The sequence below is a fragment of the Barbatula barbatula genome (genome assembly GCF_947034865.1).
Source record: "Barbatula barbatula genome assembly, chromosome: 16".
Taxonomy (NCBI): domain Eukaryota; kingdom Metazoa; phylum Chordata; class Actinopteri; order Cypriniformes; family Nemacheilidae; genus Barbatula; species Barbatula barbatula.
This window is the reverse complement of record NC_136779.1, coordinates 10,166,076-10,188,509: the sequence shown is the minus strand read 5'-3', so window position 1 is coordinate 10,188,509 and position 22,434 is coordinate 10,166,076. Positions and strand designations below refer to the sequence as shown.

General features: G+C 39.3%; 1 protein-coding gene across 1 annotated transcript; it reads right to left on the bottom strand.

The window, feature by feature from the left end:
• Positions 1 to 2,634: 2,634 nt before the first annotated feature.
• zbtb4 (zinc finger and BTB domain containing 4) lies at positions 2,635 to 12,799 on the bottom strand. The gene is made up of 2 exons (XM_079476886.1): positions 12,566 to 12,799; positions 2,635 to 9,030 (listed from the first exon to the last, which is right to left on the bottom strand). The coding sequence occupies exon 2, from the start codon at positions 8,659 to 8,661 to the stop codon at positions 3,961 to 3,963; it is 4,701 nt and encodes a 1,566-aa protein (XP_079333012.1). The 5' UTR covers positions 8,662 to 9,030; positions 12,566 to 12,799; the 3' UTR covers positions 2,635 to 3,960.
• Between the last annotated feature and the right edge of the window lie 9,635 nt (positions 12,800 to 22,434).

Here is a 22,434-nt window from a genome sequence, read left to right as displayed (position 1 = left end):
TTAATCCATCAGGAATAGAATAAATAACGTTGGAGTGCATTAATATATTAGTTGATTGTATAGGCCTACAATGTATAATTTCAACATTGCCTTTTGCATCTCGTTGTAAATGTTGTCTAACTTGAGTATCAATAATGGATTCGAAGCTGATTTTCACGTCATCAGGTTAATACTTTATTTGTATGGTTGTAGCGTGGACAGAGGGAGTAAAGAGAACAGGAGCAAAGAAATGAACTGTAGATTGTAGACTTGAATTGGCAATGTATGCCAACAATTGTCAGTTTTGAATGGTCACAAAGTCAACAAGACACAAAGAAACTTCAAACATTTCACTTTTTTATACTGCCCAAATATAATGTGGACCTCTAAAACAATGGTACAATATTACATTTTCACAAAATACCAGACAATTAAGTCACATGCCTACAACTATGATCAAGTGCAGAACATATGCAGCTGGTAGATTTACCCATTTTGTTTCACATTTGAAGCCTCTATTGAAGAATTTTGTTGGTCAGGTAGTGTGCGTTTCAGCACATCTGGTTCCCAAAACATTTTTGTAGTTCTGTGCAAATATTCAGTAGTCTATCCAGATGCTGATTGATAAATATTTGTATCCCACAATTACTGGTGAGCTCTTTCAGCAGACCATCCTCTGAATTTTGTTTGCTAACGGATGAAAAAGGAACATAAGAACATGTTCCTCAAGGTTGTGCTTTTGTAAAACCTTGATATTCACTTGATATTGTTACAGCCAATTTTGCTTTCTAATGTGCATTTATATTATGTGCGTATTATTATTATTATTAAATAAAAAAAATCAAATGCATCTTGTACGTAAACAAAATAAAAAAAGGCATTGCTAAATTTGGTTGGTTAAAATGACTTATTCAGAAATTACCATTTAAAGATTTGACTTTTATCTGTGACCGCTGCCTGTGAAAACTCGGTTCAAATTCTTTTTTGTTATTTAATGTTTTCTACATTAAATAATCTTTGATATATATAATATTAACTGATAAATGCCAAACCTGAATTCATAGTGAAATTCATGCTTGAAATCTAACTTTTATGTTAAAATTAAAATTGTGATACTTTATCCTGGATTTCACATTTAAGCACATTACTGAATACCAAAGCCAAAAAGTACATTTTACAAAGCCAATGTTTTTCATTTATTGAAAGTTTAAAAATTCTTAGGTGAAAATAGTGTATTTGTAACTGAGATGTTTTTTAACCAATCATCAGTATAGGTAATTCATTTAGATTTCCGTTGGTAAATCTTTACAGAGTGTATTTGTAAACATTAGTTAATGCATTAGTAGGAACTAACAATGAACAAAACTTGTTTACTTATATACAATATTTATTCATCTTAGTTTATGTTAATTTCAGTATTTACTAATAAATGCATCATGAACTGAATAATAAATCAATGCATAATGAACTGAATAATTGTATTGACATTAACAAGGATTATTACATGTTAAAATACTGTATTGCTCACTGTTAGTTGTTAGGTAATGCATTTACAAATGTTATCAAATACAACCTTATTGTAAAGTGTTACCATGATGAAACTGGAAAATAAAAACAGCAAAAAATAAAAGAGATCCAGAATCACATAAGATTCGTTTTGGTTTCCTTTTCTTTGACAACCACACACCCTCTGTCTCACACACCCCAGTGCAGCTACATAATTCAAAACTGTTCATTGCATTGTATTTTACCCTCAGAAAATGAACAGTGCTACGGCTACATTGCACAGTTTCAGACACACTTCAAAGGATAAAGAAAATATTGAGAATAAAATGGGGAGAGGGATGAGACAGAGGTGAAGATGGAGGGCGGTTGTTGGAAAACATCTGTGGTGCTTAGGGAAAAGAAACAAGGCAACTAGAAGCTTCTTTTGGTTTTAGGTTTGACATTTTTATACCGAGGGTCTAAATGAAAGTGGGGTCAAAACGAAGGTTTTCTGAGGAGTTATGCAGGAAAAATAAGGTATGTCGGAAAATGGAGAGTTCTGTGACAACACCAGAAAATACTGAATAAGCTATTGTTGCTCATGCGTTGTGGTTATATTGAAACCAGCTTCCTTGACATGTCCCTAAGACTACTGTATATATATACTGTATATATATATATATATATATATATATATATACTGTATATATATAAAGTGTTTATGAATACCTCATAGCGGTTATTTTTCTAGTCAGCGTACAGAAATTATCTACTGTCTTTACTGTATTTTAACCTCATGACTAAAATTACATTCATATTCATTTGTACTCGAACAAGAATCTTCAAGTGCAAGCCTTGTCTCGCTACGAAAAAGGGAAAAATATGTAATTCAAACAAATAATATTGTGAAAAACAAAAGATATAAAAACAAGAAAGTACAAGGGAGTGTTTAAGTCACTCCAGTGCTATAAGTCCCATAGTGCAGGCCCTGCACGGGCATCAAGAATCTGCTAACCGATAAAAGGCTTGCTTGTAATACATCTCTTTAGATCACATCTTTCTAAAACTAACATTCAATGACTATTGCCTCGTACAAGACTACGATTCTCCCTGTCTTTATGAAGGAAGCTCCATTCGTGCTAACATACTGCCCCTATTTTTCTTTATTTTGCTCCCATTTCATCATGCGCTCACTCAGTTTCGTTCTCTGTTTGTCTCACTTGGTTTCTCTCTTGTCTCAAATACAGTCAAGTGAATGTAGTGTCTTTGGTGGACACCAGGGGGCAGTGGGGAGGAGAAGGCCACTAAACATGAAGTCGACTTTACATATATTGTATGTTGCTGGAAGAGATGAAACAGTTGGCATGAGTACTGGAAGTACACAGACGTATTTCAAAAACATTTGATGAGTGATCATCGAAAAGGATTAATATACCCACGTCCAACAAACCAAACTATGTGAAGCACAATCTGTCTCTAAACATAACAAGGTCAAATATAGAGTGTAGTCAACATCACTGTATATTTGACCCTGTTGTGATGATCCCGGTTAGTGAAGGCATTACATAATAACATGTTCAATTTATATGACACCATCAAGATGCTATGCTATGACGGACAAAAGAAGAGCTTCATCTATGTTTTCTATTTACTGACCTATTAAGATTATAACAGTTTATCCAGGAATTATGTTTATATGTGAACTTCCATGGAACTGACCGAGGCCGATGCAGCACATATTACTTTAAGTGTGCATGCCTACACCCCCAACACACCTTACAAATACACAGACATAAACCTGCAGGCACATGTAAGCCAAAATACTGAAACGCATGGGTGAAGTACTGATGTTGTGATCACTATGAGCTACTCCAATTCTCCATGCATTACCTCTATACACTGTCACACACCGGACACACTCATGCATGCACACAATTAGACACACACACCTGCTGTGTGCTGTTCCTTCCCTGTGTGTTGAATCCTGTATGTTGAGCCTCCTCAGGCATAACATTTTGCTTTCAGTAGATTCCTTCTTTTTTAGTACTGTAAGCAGGATTAATGTGTAACTATTATTATAATTATTAATGTTAAACCGTCTCTATTACAGGAAGCAGACCCAACTTATTTAGCAAAATACACGTCCTGTTTGCTGTCATTGATCACGTTTTATACCTAATAACTTGATGACTCCAAAAGGACGGATATCCAAGCTCTAAAAACACTACAGAAGAGCAAAGGAGTGGTGTGTTGGAGGTACATCTTGGCAGTGCCTAAAGGGGTTGTCTTATGTTTTGTTCTTCCCCCCCTTATGTCCTGTCATCAAGACACCCCTCCATCTTTCCACCACATTTGATTCCTATGTATGCCTATGCTTTTGCTGCTTTACAAAAGAGAAGAACTGTGCAAGAGTGTTCAGTTAACAAACAGAAAAACACAATGTCCACCCTGCTCTGCTGTTGTAGATATATTCCCTTGCTCCCACTGTAGTTTCACTCAGGGGTTGTCCTGCTTTGTGCTACTGCTGCCACCACTGTTGTATACGCTGGGGTTCACCACTAAAGGATGGGGCACTGCGCCTGTTAAAGGAGCAGCAGCGGCGTAGTTGAAAAAAGGCAAGAAGGGCAAGGGCTCTTTTTCCCCTGATGCCATCATATTTAGAGCCATTGGAAGGGCAGCAAGGTTATAGGGGTATGGTAGTAGCTGTGGGCCATACAGCAGGTGATAGGGGTCAGGGTAAAAGGGCAGTTTAGTTGAGTCAGAGTGGGGTACCATCTTCCCAAGTGGGGGAAAGGGTAAGGGTCCAGTTGGGTAAGACATCAGGATTTGCTCCTCCTGTTTCTTACCAGAGTAGTACCCCCCTGGTATAATTAAGGGAAGAGTAAGCTCCTGGACAGGGTAGCCCGAGCTTCTGTGGTGTTCTGTAGATGCGATGGATGTGTTGTCCTTTGATTCTGGCTCTGCTGTGGGCACTTGAGGATGCAGCAGGGCATGAGAAGGCCGTGTCTCACCTCCCACAGCTGATTTTGCAGGCAGCATAAGATCCTGTATTTCTGTATTGTGTCGTCCTCTGTGTAATTGGCATTGCTCTAGCTGAGGCCGCAGCTGTAGGTCTAAAGGTCCTGGGGAGTGACAAGGTGACTTTGAATATCTTTGAGAAGGTCCTTTTGGAGTGGTTTGAATAACAGAGCATGTAGGAGATGGTACAGGACTGAGCGGTTCCTCTTTGGGCACTAGCAATGACACCTCATTGCAAGATTGTTCCTTTGAGATGTTGGATGGGTGTGTAATCTTTTGATCGTGGTTCCTCTTTTTGGCCAGTATTGTTGGCATGGATAAATCTTGAGCTTGGTTATTGGATTGAGAAAATATTCTTAGATCCTGAGCATCTTGTAAATCATTGAAATTTTCATTTGGAATTATGTCACCCTCCCTCTGTGTTACTGTTGCCACCCCTTGACTAAGCACAGTGCCTCGGGCAGTTTTTAACGATATGGGCCTGGATTGAGTTTTTTCTCTTCTTATTTGAGGGTTTATCAGCTTCGGAGAAATTTGAATTTGCCTATTACTCGACACTGGGCTTATTTTATGCTGCTCTAGTGAGTCTAAATTTCGTTTCTCTGTTGTTCTGTAGTCTATGCACTCTGAGCTATTCATTACTAGTACACTTGGGGTGCTTGGAGAGATGACCTTAACCCTTTCTAAAGTGGAGTTGTGCATAACTTGCGAGAACTGTGAACCCAGTGGACTATGTACTTTTTCATCAGATGCCAGTTGCGGGCTTTCACAGTTGTTGATTCTTTGGTGTTCTTCCATCTTCTCACCTAGCTGGTTGTCATTGATTTGACAGTCCGGTTTCAAATAATATATGACTGACACAGACTGTGCTTGTTCACTATTGGTGCCTGAATCTTTGTTTGGTGTAGACTCTGCAGCTGAATGTGTACAGGTTGGCGTGTCTTGCTTTTTCTGTGTGTCTTCAACTTCAGTTAAATTGCCCAGCTCATGTCGCTTGAGATGGCAGTTAAGTGCAGCAGAGGTTTTGCAGACCTTATCACATTTTGAACATGTATATTTGATCAGAGGCCTTCTGCCCAAGCGAACTGGACTGCCCTTTTCTATAGACTGTCCATCCAAATGATTATCATCTTCTTTCATTTCCACTTCCTTTCTTGACTGTGGAGTAAAAAAAGGAGGACCAGACAGAGGCTTGTTTTTGGGATGCTGAGTTCTCTGATGTTCCTCTAACTTTGACTGTGAGGGGAAAGTAGCTCTGCAAAGCATGCACACAAACTCGAACAGATGTGTCATCTCATGTTTGTCTCGCTTTCTTGGGCTGGAGAACCAACGGCCACAAGTTCCACACTCAGAGGCCTGACTTTCTAACCATTGTTGCTTGATGATAGAAGAGGTTGTGTATTGAGGATTAAGTGTAGTTTGAGGGACAATCGGGAAATCAGATTTTCCATGAGTGTCCTTTTCTTTCTCCTTCTGTTCTGTTCTTGATGGGTCAGGCAAAAAGTGTGGTGTCTCTTTGACTGGACCTTTCTGAGGATCAGTAACTTGTATTTGTTCTTTCTTTATTTCTTGTTTCTGTTCCTTATCAGCATCTCGCCCATCAACTTCTTGATTCGTATTTTTCATTAACCTCTCTGTTCTCCGTATAGATCTCGGGGATCGTTTGAAGTGTATTTTATGCTTCCAGGCTTTAGTCCCCTGCATATGAAGGGCTTTTCGCTTGGGTTTGTATGAATAGTAAGGCCTCCACAGGTTGTCATCCACATCGTGGTCATTTTTGTCATCTCTGACCTCTTGGCGGAAGAAGTATTTCCTCATCTTGCTTTTCAGTTTAGCTTTTTTCCATTTGGGCTCCCCCTCCTTTCCTTCCTGGCTAGAGTTGCGGTGTTTACGTTGGTGATGGGTGTGCCTTTGTTCTGTCTGGTCGTCCTGTGTGAGGTTACTCTTTTTGGCTTTGCTCCGTGTAGGGCTTTTGTCTCTCATAAGGTCTGTTTCAGATATGCTCCTTTTGACAATTGCCTCCTCCCCTATGCGCACAGTAATCTGACAAAGTGGACCACTGCCTTTGACTTCTGATCCCAGCACTATTGGTATTGTCTTAGTTGACTCAGTTTTATTATGAACTCTTCGCCCCCTGTGAAGTCTAATTTTAGTAACCTCTGGATCTAAACCGGCAGCATTCCATTCCCTATATGTATCAGTGTGTTCTCTCTGACTATGTTTTTTCATTTGTTTGTGCGTCTTTTCAATTGGATGATTTACTGGACTTCTTTTTCTTTCCTCAGAAGACATCTTTTTTCTGTTTACAATGACAGATGATGAAACTGCAGTACTGTGCATGATGACTGAGGGTTTGCTGTGCGCAAATGTAATAACTGAAGAGACAGCAGCTTCTGGGCACTCTGAGGTTTTGCCATTGCTACTACCTGACAGCAGTAAATCTGACCCCTCTGTCTTTTTGGTTTCTACTGCCACATCTGTTAGGGAAGCAGTTCGTTTTTTACTCTGCTCTACATCCACCCTGATAGGAAATCCCTCAGGTTCAGTCTTTATGTCTGTTGTTTGAAGATCTTTAAGGAAAGACTCCAATTTCTTTGTGTCCAGAGTTGGAGGGAGACTGCCGTCCAGAGATACAGGAAGGCTCACTGCTGAATCAGAAGTGAGTAGCCCATCAGTCATTGGCTGAGTGTATGTTTTATAAGGTCGTTTCATAGAGCGCATGGGCAGCAGGCGGTACAGTTTAAGACCATTGACCTTCTGTTTGTAGCCACCATTAGCTGTTTTCTCACTTGAGATCAGGCCAGGGTTGATGCCATGGAAAGCCTTTTGGTGTGTTTTAAGGTTGTAGTAGGTTGGAAATGCCTCCCAGCAAAATATGCACTGGTAGCGCCTTTCACCAGTGTGCCACACCTCATGTTTGGTGCGGTATTCAGCTAGGGCAAATACCTTATCACAAAAGTGGCAAGGGTATTTTCGCCGCCACGAATGCACATTGGAGTGTCGTTTTAGGCTTGACAGAGTCATGTAAGAACGCTCACACACAGAGCAAAAGTAAATTATATGTCCATCCACCACTTTTACAAAGTGATCCTCTTCCCCCAGGGTATCACTGCTGGTTAATGTTCCAGTATGATGGCCATGAAGGTCTCGTACTTTCTTTATGGGCCGGCCAGGCCTTGTTCCTTGTCCAAGCTGTTCAGGCTCTGTGGCCTCATCTGCTCTCTCCCCCTCCACATTACCCCCCTCCAGGGGCTCCTCTTTGGGTTGCACTGGAAAAGCTGGCAGCCCTTGCCTGCAGGTGGCCTCATGGGATTGCAGTCTTTTATTATGGATGAAGGCTTTGCCACAGTGACGGCAGCTGAGTACCCGTCCCCCCCGATGGAGACGCATGTGGACAGTGAGGGACGAGGCAGTACTGAACAGACGGTGGCACACCCCACATAGTAGTTCTGGCTTCGGCACTGCTCTAAAGTCATGGAAAGATGGAGCGGGTAGAGTCAAGGGAGAGGATGTAAGAGAGACATGCGAAGGGGAAGGAGGAGGAGGAGGGGTTGAAGAAGATGAATGAGGGTTGATGCTAGGGAGAGGAAGGCTCAGTTCAACATGGAGGCTGTTGGCCTTCCGTTTTTTGCCTTTTGAACTCTCTGAATCCTTCATACCTTGGTCTTGGTAAGCTCTTGCACTGAGGTTGAAAAGGATGTGTGCTGTTTCTGTTGTTGAATGCTCTTTGTACCCATTATTGAGACTAACCCCAGCTGTCTCTTTTGAATAGTCCAATTTATTAGAGTGTTGTAAGGGAGATGTTGGGTATCGAGAACCGCTACCATCAACAGAAAATGACAGAGATGTCTTGCAGTTCTTACTGACTGGGGAAGCTAGATCAACAGGGAAGGAGGAGGAGGAAGAACATGGCAGACGTTCAGTTTTTGATGGTATTTTTGATAACTGTTTGTCTCTAAATGGTTCTGCTATCCATCCTGTGCCATCAGAACTGTCTCTGTTACAGACATCAGAAGAAGAACTTGGGTGAGACTTGGAGCAGCACTTCTTTGCAGAAAAGCCAGGTAATCCAGCGCTGAGAGGAAAACTGAGAGATATCCGTGTAGTTTTGGAACCGTCCACCTCATCTGTGCCCTCTCCCATCCTATCTCCTCTCATGTGTTTATTTCTGTGTTTCATTGAATCTTTACCCTAAGTCCTTTGATATGCTCTCCAAGGCTATAGTTTGTCTATCCCAGAGCACTAGTAAGTCAGAAGATGTAGCAGTAGTCCACCAAGGGCCAGGAAAATAACTGATAGTGGGTCCGTTTCCCTCAGAAGACAATGATTGAAAGAAATAGGAGTGTCAGATCAAGAATACGGCAGTTCATAGAGGTCAAGCACAGTAACAGTGACTCTCAGATGTATGTGTCATTTTCCATCTTTGATTATCTTGTTAAGAAACAGGACAGGATTGCAATGCACTGCACATTCAGCTCCAAGGGTGCATTGCAGGTGTGGAGAGGGTTCCAGCCATCCTCTCCCAACACCATATCCTCGCTATTGATCCTGTAAGAGAACAGAAAAGTGTTGTTTTAATATTTAAATATTTGTTAAGGCAACATTGTAGGTATTAGACAACTACAACCACACCAGAACATATTAGAATCGTAATGACAAGAAAAGCAAGTGACAGAAAATAAACAGTGCCTGCTGGCCAATCAGAGTGTTAGGATTGAAAACAGTTAGGTTTTACTGCTATTAGACCATTTTTCTAGACGTAAACAAAAATGCATCACTTTCTTTTTCCTTTTTTTTAACACTACAGAAATGTTACAGCAAAACACAACCAACCAACAGAAAATTTTAAACTGAATCACAAACATCTTTAATTATTTAGATTAGTTATTTAAATGAGACTTTATGGGGCGGTTTCCCGGAGAGGGATTCGTTTAAGCAAGGACTAGCTACACCATAGTTAAGGATATTTAAGTCGTTTTTAAAACAAACTTTACCAGAAAAACATTAGTGTGTGCATCTTGAGACAAAACAATTGCACTGATATATTTTAGGATATGTCAAGTTGTTTTCAATCAAGACACTTGTAACATTAAAGTTTGTGTGGGACTAGGTTTAGACACTGTCCGGGAAACTATATAAACTAACATTAAATTTAATAAAAAATAACAACAACAAAAACAGAACAAATGCAAAGTGCTTCAGGAACAGTATTGTTCACGTCTTTCAAAATGGTCCATAAAATACAAGCCAGTTAAAAATAAGCAAGATATTATGGTACCTATACACGTGCAACTAAAGGTTCATTACAGTTTCCAAATTATGCCAAACCTTCCGAATCTAAAAGTGTGGAAATAATTGTGGCAATAGCACAGCATTTATTTCACGTCACAGCATTTCCGTCACGTAATTGAACACTGCTAAGATATAATCAAGATTTCCCCAACAGTGTTTTTATGGTCAAAGTGCCCCAGACATGTAGCATCTGAAATCGTACCAAAATGTAGATGGCCTTTTGAGGGGAACCTTATATTCCAGGTATTGCATGCATGGACTATGTGTTAATATATTTTCTCTTTCTCTTTTTTTAATATAAACGATCACATGATTTATACTCCTCGTCAGGAGAAAATGAATACAACTGTGTTTCTATGTTCATGAATACTATTTGTTTGGTTAAGTCAAAAATCAGATCTTTTGCTCTGCCTGTTTTACTAGAGTCTACCACAGAGAGCGTTCTTAGTTAGCAGTAATGATGCGACACCAGAGAAAATCCACAGTCATGGTTTTCTGCCTGCGTTTCAGTCAGACAGGCAGGCCTCTGTAAAATTCCACAAGCAGCCCTGAACACACTGAAACTAGGTCAGCACTGTTATTGCAGAGAGAGCAAGAGGAGGAGGGAGAGAGAGAGAGAGCGTGAGACAGGGCGAGCAATGGTGGGAGAGACAGAGAGAGGTGGAGAAGACAGAAAGATCCAGGCCTGGAGACAGGAACAGCCACTAACACACACACTTGCACAGACAGGCAGTCAACAAGCGGCACACTCCCCTCAACACGCAAACATGGTTGCAGGCATGTGGACGCATATGAGCTGGTTTGTCTGTAAACAAACAGCTTGATGGCTAGTTTTACTCGATGCGCCACAAATGCAGCTGCTAGGAGCGTGCAAAGGAAGTATACTAAAAACTTGAATGATAATAGATGTTACATTTAGACATACAGGAAGTATATTAGAAGACCTGGAATAAGAACGTATCTAAGAAACAAGACATGCCCCCCCCCTTTTCGTGACTGTGGTTCCTATGACATAAGGCCTAGGAATGACACCATTTTACATGGCATTCACATAGTGAATGGACAAACACATCTGCCATCGAATTTTTTTTTCTCCTTACGTCTGTCCCTATTTATCTCTCCCTCACGCCCTCCTTTCCTCCTCGCGTATGACGCACACGCTGCCTCTTAACAAACAGTCCCTGGCGCAAGAGGCTGGCCAAGCGTGACAGGGCCTTTGCCTCCCCCTCCGACTGCCCCTCTACTCAAACATACAACCAACTAAAAGAGTTGGAGCTGTAAAATGACAGGGTCTGCACCCCTCAAATAAACTGAAATGTTATGGCAAGCTTCCTTGTAAATACCACAACTTGCTTTTCTACTTTCTAACTAAATGAGCCATGCATCATCATCATCATCATCAAGTGCCTGTTTAATACAGATGTGGTCACCTGTGAACGTTACAAACTGAGAAGAATCTCAGGAAGTTGGTTGATTGGTTAAAGGTCTTCATTTAGCTAAGCCAGTGAAAGAAGCTGAACAGGCGAGTGAAGGCCGCCTGTTTCCGTGTGGCTGTGACGGGGCCCACTGGGGTGAGGCGGACTATGAGAGAGGGGGCTGTCGCTAGATACTGAACTCTCCACAACCCCCGGCCAAAAAGCACGGTAAAGCCAGCCAGGGGAGAGATGAGGGGAGGGGGACAGAGCAAAAGGAGCAGGCTGTTGTGGAAGAGTTGGGATATGGAGGCGGATGGTGCGAAGTTGGGATCCAGCGTTTTTCCTTGCACATATCTCCAGGTTTTTTTCGTTCCGTGTGAGCGATTTATGGTATCTCTGAGATTTGGCATGTGTCAGTGAGCCTGGCTGTGTTACATGCTGCGTTTGACATGGTCTGCTGACTTTAAATTTGACAAGTGATTGCCATGAATCTGTTGCTGTAGTATGAGCAAGAGTAAAAATGAAAGAAAATTGCATTCACAGAAGCGGTGGGAATATTGCGATAGTGACCTGGCTGAAGTAACTTCCCTGAGATCATGTCTGAACTTGCTTCCATGTCGCTGTCGAGTTTCCAGCTCATTTGCTTAGGAAGATTCATCAACCCATACAGCCCTGACGTGTTGTTGATGGCTCTTTTTGCTAACCTATGATGAGGATGGATATTCATTTTGAAACTGCTATATAAAACAAACTCACTTTAAGAGTTTCAAACAACTTGGCTGCTTTTACTTCTAATGACCTCTGACCCTATCGCCTTGCAATGCCTGTCTACACAGTAACGGACACAAATGACTTCATAAGCATGTGCGTGTTATTAGTATCGTAAAACATCCACCTTGCCTTGACAAAACATTAATGGATGATGATTTTTGGAAAAATGATGCCCTAATAAACTGGCCTGAGATACACTCGCAAGTCTTTCATTATGAATCAAATTTCAACATCTGTAAACTTGCCACGATATAAAGTATCTAAAACCGACAGGATAGAAACCATAATAAAAGATTTGACTGAAACTATGAGGATTTATTCTCATTTAACAGTAACCTCTTAGCGGCTCGCCAGCCCTGAAAAAGAACTGCGTGGTTCACCCACAACAGCCGAGGATAAGGAGACAGGCCTCGATTAGCACGCACGCGAACCCACACGCACGCACACACTCATTTCTTGTGTCTACACAGAATCAAAACAACATCGATATGATATGAGAGTGGTACAGACCCACGAGAAGCAGGAGGAGAAGACAGAGATAGATCAGAGAATAAAAAAGTCTCTCACTCTCTGCTAGGCAAGCACGCCACAACAAGACAACGTACCTTGAAAAACCTTCTGCTGCATCTCGGCTGCGATGTGTTCTCTCTCTCTCACTCTCTCACTCTCCCACCCTCGGTCTGTGTGTCCTGGTCTGCGTGTTCCCGTGTGCGTGTGTGTGTGTGTGAGTGAGAGAGGGAGAGAACACAGGGAAAGACGCGCTCGTGCACACGGGCAGCGCTATGTAGAGACAGAGGGCAGGATCGACTGTTTCGCACTCTGACTCGCCCCCCCTCCTCTCCCTCTTGCTCGCCCGCTGTCTCTCTCTCTCTCACTCACACTTCAGTTTGCCACTGATACATGATTCTGGGCGTTTTTTTGCATTTTATCTCCCCCAGCCTTACTCACCCGAACCCCCCTTTCGTCCTCAGCCTCATTTTAATTTCAATTCCCTTTTTATTTAACATTTGCGTTCATTAGAACAAGACGCACACTCTGTACATACACCAAGTCTGATGGTAGAAAGGAAGGGAGGGAGAGCCCGAGCGAGGGAGAGAATGTGCGAGTGAGAGGACGCCATTTAAGCAGTTTGTTACGAGCACTGCCAGTCCCCAAAATGGCTGAAAACAAACAGGAGCCATGCCAACAGAAAAAAAGCTTGGGCATAGAGACATGGAGGGAAAAGAGATAAAGAGTATGAGAAAGGAGAGGAGCGAGAGCTAGAGGGAGTAGACTATACTTGGGTGAAACTCTTTAAATGAGTGAGGAAGCCAAAAAAGAGATCAAAGGGAAGGGTAGGGACATGCACTTTAGTTTCCATTTTCTCAGATGAGTAAAGATGTGGATGTTTGTGGCGAGAAGCGGTGGAATGGACGAGTAAACATTTCAAGTCTTTGGTCGAGAAGCCAGAACCTTATCAGACTGTCCACTGTGACAGGTTTGGCCTTCACACCATTACACAGTACAAAGAAATACAACTTTAAAGTGTTCACTGTGGCCTGCTTTTATTTTCCAGATGAACCTGTAGGGAAGATAAATCGCATAGGACGGATCTCTTAGGCTTCTCAGATTGTACTGTGAAGCGACAAGATGAGAGCAAAATAAAACTTGCCTAAGTGACATGCATCTCAGATTTTTTCAAGCCGTTGTTAGATGATGAGAGAATATCATCAGTCTGCAAAAAAGTCAGTTCTTTAAAATGATTGGCTATGCTCTCTTCTTTAACTGTACGTTAGAATTCATCTAATTTGTTAGGTTTTTTAGGTCTATAACTGAGAATAAAAAAAGCCTCCTAAACTGTGAAAGTGCGATAAAATTTACTTCTGGCAATCCACCCAGGATTTGTTGGATCAATCCATCTGCCTCACTGTCAGTCTAACCACCTGTATTTGGGCAATTCCAGCATTATGGAGGTGACATTTTTAGTCAAAATCTAAATTGTCAGAGAATGTATTTATTACTTGTATATTGAAATATCTGTTTATGTTTTTTCAAACCCCTGATGAGAAAATGTTAGTGCATGTGTATTTTATTTTAAAAGAGAGGAAAATGTATGTGTTATGGATGTGACTAAAAAGGATGCACGTTTTTGAGTGACAATATGCTTTGTAGGATTTCTGTGAATTAAAATGTGCAAAACAGAAGCAATAACTCAACAAATGGAGACAAAATATAGAACATAAAATAGTTGTTTTTCATTTGCACATTTATGAGAAACATGGACAGTTATTCACTTAACTGACCATGGAAAACGATACTTACAAACCATCAACAAAAACAAAAAATGCTTTGAAACTTCACATCAGCAATTAAACCACCAAATATTGACATCTGACCTACTATATCAGTGAAAAACTTTGGTAAAATTTAATTTTGTCGTCTTAAGGTTGACATGGATTTGCCGATTTATAGATTTTTATAGCATTTTGTGTGAAAGACTCTAAACCTGCAAAAAATATTGTGCCTAATAATAAAATATAAGGCAAAAAAATTTCAACATGTAATCTTTACATTCAAGAATACTTTCCCATTCTCAAAAGGGTCGACAAAGAGCAGAGCACCTGATGAGGTAAAAACCTCTCGCTTCAAACACACGTTCTTTTCTCGCTTAAATTTCAGCAGAACTACTCATTATACCCCCTTCCTACGTTCCTTTCCCTGTACCCCATGGCCCTTCTCTCAATTTTCCCTTTCTCTGTCGCACTCCTTCTTTTTCTCTTCTATTGTATGCCAGCCCACTTGTCACCATGGGAACTCGAGTTGGAAGCGGGTCTTGTTCTTATGTTCTTATGATCTTTCCGACTGGTGGAACTTTGTCACTTTCTCACAGATTCTCTCAGAATCCGTTTTTTATGTTCTATTCTTTTTGTAAGCTTGAGTGTAAAGATTATGACATGTGTGTATTTTTTACTTTACACAAGTTTTGATAACCCCATTTAACCCAAACCTTAATCCCACTTTTAGTTATGATCAAATGGACCATTGGATATAAGCAAGACAAAAGTACCACTGGCATGAGAAATTTCATCACAGTCAACATCAAGTTCTGTGTGCCAAAAAACGTGTCAAGATATGCAGACAATATATGTTTTATGACTTTGTGTGGATAAGATGAACAAGTCCTTGATAAAGAAGTCTTACAGAAGTATATATGTTTGATATGAGATTAATTTGAGAGTTTAGTTCAGGTAAATTCTTTGTTACAGCAAACATGGGAGTGCAAGGACATAGCATTCAATAAACGATTGAAATCTTGCTAGTGTAAATTATAGTTTCTATTCAGAATATGTGTTATTCTGTCATTGATTGACTCTAATCTTTGTCTGTTGTAAAAATAACACTATTTTTGCCTACTGCTAATCAAAGGCCATCTTTAACATGACATATGGATCAGCAGACATTAATGAGAGGGCAGTGGCCAGCTGAATCTCCACGGTAACAAAAGACCCTGGACATCTGGAGCTAGCCACACACAGACTCCCTGTGATTTTTGGATAAGAGGGGTGTCAAATGTGTCGCTGGAATGGAAGGACTCTGTTGCAAACGTGGCAGTGCGCAAATGAATCGAGCTTTATTTTTATTAGTGTAAGTGGAATTCATTTAATCCTAACATAAGAGTAGCCAGAGAACATATAGACAGAATTATTCATGTATCTCATACAGTATTTTGGGAGTTTACTTTTTTGGCATTAATCATTAGTCACCCTTAATGTTTGTCACTGGGTTTGGCAAATATATAACCAGTAAAAAAGTATTAAAAAGTGCTTGAAAACTTTGACAACACAGTATTGAATTATTTAAAAAGTAGGCTAGTGTTCTCCCATTACCTGGAAAAACAGAGAATTCCGAAGCACAGTGACAATATATTTGTTGCTAAAATTTTATGTAACTTATTAATAACTTGATTGTATTTAACTGGTGCACCTTGGTGAATCATGAATAGTGTATATCTGATTATTAAAATATATTTATATATATATATATATATATATATATTTATAGACTGTTTCATTGGACACGGGCATGGACTGCAGTTAACTTCCGGTCTTGTGTTTGTTTATCGTTCTGGGGTGCGTTTCACGAACAATGATAAAAAAACGCTGGTTGACCACCATAGTACGAGGAATCTAGCTACTCCCGAAAACATAGTAACTTTGTCGCACATATGTCGTTTGAACAACGTTGGTTCAACAACACAGTTGATCACGTCACACATGGGTGGTGGTGTTATACCGTCTTCTAATTAATCGGTTTAAATTTAAAGTCATATCATTGCTGTAAATATTGTACACTCAATCTGAAAACTATTTTTGTGATCGTGTTTTGCTCTCTAGGGTTTTATTTCACAATATTTAAAGGAGGGGTGTCCGATTTCTCTTAGCCACTGTTGATGTTCAAATCGCCAAAACAAACACACCCCTACCCCAATGTTTCGCTTTCGTCAGCACTCGGCCTCAGTTACACTAAAACGATGGAACTTGCGACCATAGTAAGTTAACTATTAATTGAAAATTATTATTATTTTATGGTATAACAATTGTATTAAATAAATGATTTGTTGAATTTAGTTATATATTCACTTTATTAAATAAACTATTTGTTGAATGGGCCCCTTAGTTTTGTCGCATTTAAAGAAACTGTATGGTAGCCTACATTGAAATCTAGCGGGTGAGCTTGGTATCGCAGTCTAAATTGTAAAAATATTGAAGAGAAAAGTTTAGCCAAGTAACGGTTGTTCTCGGTTTCTGTAGCTTGTTATCAGAAATAATCTACTGGCACTCTATTATTTGCGTATGTGTACAGGAAGTTAAGGGCAGTCCACGAACATGCGCATGCACAGTAATGTTTGTTTATGTTGTTGCATGCTGTGAAATCGTCTATACTTAGAGAATGTTATAGAAAACTAGGGGAAAACATCTTCAATGTCAGAAAAAAACTACAAAACTACCTTTTAATGTCACTAGCTCTTAAAGGCGTGGTGTCCGATTTCCGAATCACGCTTGTTTAGACAAAGTTGGGCCGAGTAACAAAGCAACATTGTAGCCAATCGGCATTAAAGGTGCACAGGACGGACATAAATCGAGCCGAGTGCTGACGAAAGCGAAAGATGGGTGTAGGGGTGTGTTTGTTCTGGTGCTTTGAACATCAACATCGGCGAGAAATCGGACACCCCGCCTTTAAGGGTACCACCCAGTGGCTATTGTGGCTATTGTACCTTAAAAGTACAGCTTTGCACTTTTTTCTGACTGTGTATGAACGCAGTGCATTTTTCAGTTTAATAGGCTGCCTTGTGTAACAGCTTAAGTACTCATCGGGGCAAGAAGTCCACATATTAATAAATAAAAAAGATAATAGAAGCACAAACTGGTTTGTGAGCTTTGTGCATGTTAGTACAGCTGATGGAACACTCTGAAATTGATGAATATCTACAGGGTTCCAATTTCACTAATATGAATGCGTTTATGAAACTGTACATCTTCTTCAGTGCATTTTTATTCAGCAGAAAATTTGTGACAAAATATTTTCTTAAAGGTTCGTATAGTTTATTTTCTAATTTACTTTCATTTTTTATTAGATTCTATTATAATGATTTCTAAATACCCAATAGTGTGTGTTGCATTTCTTTTTCCTCCACTACTCAAAATGAAGCAACACTGTGACAAGAAATAGATTTTTGACTTGCTGTAATGACTCATATGATTGTTTTCATCTTTCTGTCTTTGCTTTTTTTAAATGATCCATGTTCTGCTATTCCTAATAATAGGTAAAAGTCATGATTCATTTTACGCTACTATTTTACAATACAAAATCAAACCATTGTCTTATCTATCTTTATTTTTAAATACAATTCATGTGTGAGGTTGACACATGCTTTCTAACACCTTTAAATTTGTAAACAATAGGTAAACACGTTATACTTGGATAAGTTTGGGATTTAAAAATATATCATGTTATTCATCTAAGCATTTCTGCCAAAGCCGTGATTGTGTACTATGGAATTCTTTCAAAGAACAAAAACTCTGTTCCACGTCTGCTATAAACAGTGACTATCACCACCTGTGCTTTTCAGGTGGGTTGTTTGTTCTGTATGGTCAATTGCTGTATGAAGACATTCCTTAACTGCAAATAAAGCTAACACTTATCATATATATCGTTCAGACCATTTGCAACTCATGTGAACTAGATTTTTGTTTCTTAAATTTTAGAAATTGTTGGACACTGTATACAATTATAAAATGATTTAGTTTTCAAAGTTAATAACAGAAATTAAAACAAATAGTTTATTTTTGAAAGTTTACAGTGGCACTCGATCTTGTGTTGAACTCTTTATTCAATGATATCAATATATTGTGCATCTAAACTAATGTCAGTATTGCTTGATTTTCTCTTATCAGGTTTTGTACAGTTGTGCAACTGAAATATTGTTGGTTTGAAAACTTGTACCACAGATACGTAAGAGGTTCAAAAACACGATGGACACAGATGAGACAGAGTTATTCTGTGGAAAATAATTTGGGAGGGGGCTCGATTTGGAGCATGGGGGGGGCTGTTCCCTTTTCCACAAGCACGGAAACAACGGCTAAATCAAATTAATTAGCTTCTTCATCTCCTGGCCTCCATTCGAGCATGCTGTACCAGGAAAGAGTAAGACAGAAATAGAGAGATGGTGGGAGGAGATCACAAGCGTGAAAGAGGGAGGAGAATGCGTTTGTGTGCATTCTGATGCTGGACATTTTGGGGGGATATTGGAATAAATGTCTTATCTGCTTTTCAGCTGTCCGGTGTTGTTGTCAAATGTTCTACTTCTTGCACAGTGCATGAAATCCATTAATAAAATACCACACTTTGAATCGCATCATAGGCAACCGTGGTCTTCTCTTCCGAAAATGCCCCTCTGAATGGAACGCTCTTGAAAAATTATTCAGATTGACAGACTGTGTGTTACAAGTGCAAGAGAAATATGGAGAGGAAGAGACTAACTATCACAAAAGGAATTAAATAAGAATAAAAATGACCACACAGTAACACTTAACAATATGGCCAACATGCTATGAAAACGTTAGGTGAAATAAAGACAGATGAAGAGAGATAGTTGCAAGGAATTGTTAAAGGGCTGGACAGACACTGCAACATTTTAGAGAGGAAATTCTTGTTAATGGTTGCCTGGTTTTATTTAGAAGGACTGGAGTGTAGGGAAAAAATGAGTTTTCAATCCAAGTTGGATTTCATGTTGGAGTCAGTGAATGTTCCTAATCGGAAATACTATTGAAATAAAATAGGAAGTGGGAAGTCAAATATACACCAAATACTTTTACACTCCAGATATTTTTTTTACATTTAACATTTTTTGACAACTGACACAGCATGTTGTCGCTGGTATGAGGGAACTTTTGGGAAAATAGACTGAAAATTTCTGCTTGGAGAGTCAAACTTTCTTTAGCATTCACAGTAACCACCCAAATTGTATGATTTTCTTGGTAAATGCTCATTTTTTGTGGAGCCTTGCGATTACCAAACTCAGGACAACAAGACTCCTTTAGGAGCCTGTGATCAAAGGACAGCCCATTTTCTACATGGTTGTGGCTTTTACTTTGAAGGGAAAACTTCAGTCTGTAGTGCGTCTATGGGTTCCATCTAGTGGTCATGTCTCTCCTATGATCTGTGTCCTGAGAAGGTTCACAGAATCCCTTCTGCTTTTAGAGAATTTTACTGTAGGCTCGGAGCATAAACGTTGATGGGTAGCCTTAAGGAACTTGCATCTAATTCCAATTCCATCAAGGGTGTCCTTAAGAATTTCAACACATTCTTTTAAGTTATTTTAATGATATAATACAGATTATATGTATATAAAATTATGTCTAATAATAAACACTATATAGAGCTTTTATACATTTTTGCCTACTATTATACTTCGTTTAAATTGAACAAATAGATCTGAAAATTACATGTCTGCACTTATATTTGCTAAAAGAACCATATTCTATTATATCTTCTGTACATTGCAAAGTGTAAAAGTGTCTTTTGACTCTCAGCACTGTGTAGAGTTCTACACGTTTCAAAGTAATACAAAGAATAGAAAACTCTGAAAAACAGCAATTTATTAAGTGTAATATAACCATGACAGACAGACACATGATGAGGCACTAGGCACAGACTACTTTTCTTTACAACAGGTCAAATGAATTCAAGCAAACATATTCTAATAGCAGTAGTACAGAACTGCGTAACTGAAGCTCCTTTGTGTGCCACAAGGTGGAGCTGCTCATGTTTCAAATATGAGCAAACAGTGTAAATGCCATTAAAGTAAACAAACTAAATATTAAGCAAAGTGTACGTAATGTTCACGTACGGTTGTTGCGTTCAACTCACGGTTTCCGGATTACAAATTCGTAAACAAGCTTTTAAAAACAGTGAGACAACGAATTAAAAATAAAATACTTTTATGCAGGCACAATGATGAAATACAAAGCGTCCAGTGTCATATTTTGAGAAAATAGCCCATAGCCTTGACAACTGAGAAAGATTACAACTTATTTCCATTCCGGCTCACACCAACAACATCATTTAAATAGTCAAATGTGCATCTGAAAGTGAAACTTTGCCCGGTGTGTCCTATTCCAAATACGCACCTAATGTTTCCTATGCCATAATGTATTCGTTTACAGAGACTAACGTTAAGTCAAATTATATGATTTACGATCTATCGTTACATGTCAAACGCTTAAAAACTTCTGCACGCGAGAAATATGGCAAGTATAAAAGCACGCCAGAGCCCTCCATATTGCACCGAATAGCAATCGACCGTCCGTTCCTGTATTTTTACGAGGTTTATGATTGTTATTGAGTACTTTTTACATAGACGACGATATTCCACGATTCCCCTACGCGTGTTGCCTTATTTACTTAGGGAGACGAATGTTTTAACAGTTTTGCGAAGATATGATTAAATGTTAGCTCAAGCTCGTTTCACTTCAGTCTGGAGTTACGCAACTCCGCTTTCCTTTCTGCCCTGTAAACCCGCCCAAGTACACAGCCACCAGACTCCATGTTTGTTCACTTACTGTACCCGCCATATACGAGTTTACTATTCATACAAGTGTACAACTATGATGCGTTATGGTGGTGTTCAAAACAATCCTGTAAGGATATTACGATAACGTTCGCTTATCACTTGCCATTCCCGTTCAAGAATAATGACGTTTTTGACGGTAAATGTGGTACTAAAACTAGATTAAACGCTTTCGAAACACGACACTTTAACAAATAAGTGTATTCAAAATAAACGTGTGGTTTATATCAACTTCCTCTAACACAGTTTTAAATATGATATCTAAGGGATTCGTTTAATAGACTCGATACACACGCCGGGCGGGCAAACTAGTGCTAACGTACTTTATCCGTTTAGCTAATTTGGCAAAACGAATAACAAAGTATTTTTAACGATACAACTACAAACGCGTAGGAAACAACTGTCGTGCTTCCTGCATTGGTTTCATGCCCGATCTTAAAGCCAAAGAAACTGCCATAATTTAAACAAATCTAACTTGGTTAACGTTACATACACAACCATTCAATCTTCGTGCTAACGGGCTAACTTAACATGGACGTAAAACAACATGCTCGGATAAACAAACCGTGTACATCAATAAAACATAAAAGACTAAGTTAAATAAAACAGCACATCGAGTTAAATTAACAACAGACATGATTCATTGTCGAATTTACGCGCATTTTCTCAAATAACACGTAACAGAAATCAGTAACGTTAAATGGGATTGAACACACGAGAAGTTCATTCCAAAGCGCCAATATAACAATGTAACCTTACGGTAACGGCATAATTAAGCGAATTGACCAAATCTCCCCTGGCAAGGAAGCAAAACTATGTTGGTTCTTAAATCGAAATATGTATTTTTATTATATTATAATACACATATACTACAACACTTAAGTGTAAGCATTTGACCAACATATTAAAGAAAATTGAGAGAAAATGGCTATACACCGAACGTTTATGTCCCCATTCCACAAAGGATGGCGGCTAACAAGTTAGCATAAACGCACCACGGTCGCTAGGTAACTTGTTACAGTACTAAAATCTCTTGTGATATAACGTTAACGCTCGATGCTTTTCTCTATAACTGCTTAAATTAGAGTTGTATTAGTTTGTTAGATACAAAACACCACATTCACAGCATTGCTATACGTTTTATAGAAGACATTAAGGCGTAAGCCACCGTTGCCTGAATAGCAACGTGGCCTAAAACGTACAATGTTGTTGTTTATTCTGTAAATAACGTGTAGTAACATAATTTTCACCATCGCTTAGTAAACATCATTTGTTTGAAACGGCACAATTTCAGTAATGTATTTCAATAAAAAATAAATTGTCCTAAGCCGCAGGCTTTCAGCGGACTGTCCAAAAGAGCATACC

Excerpts from the sequence above, each read along its gene's own strand:
- zbtb4 (XM_079476886.1), bottom strand. The coding sequence starts at position 8,661 with ATGAAACACAGAAATAAACACATGAGAGGAGATAGGATGGGAGAGGGC.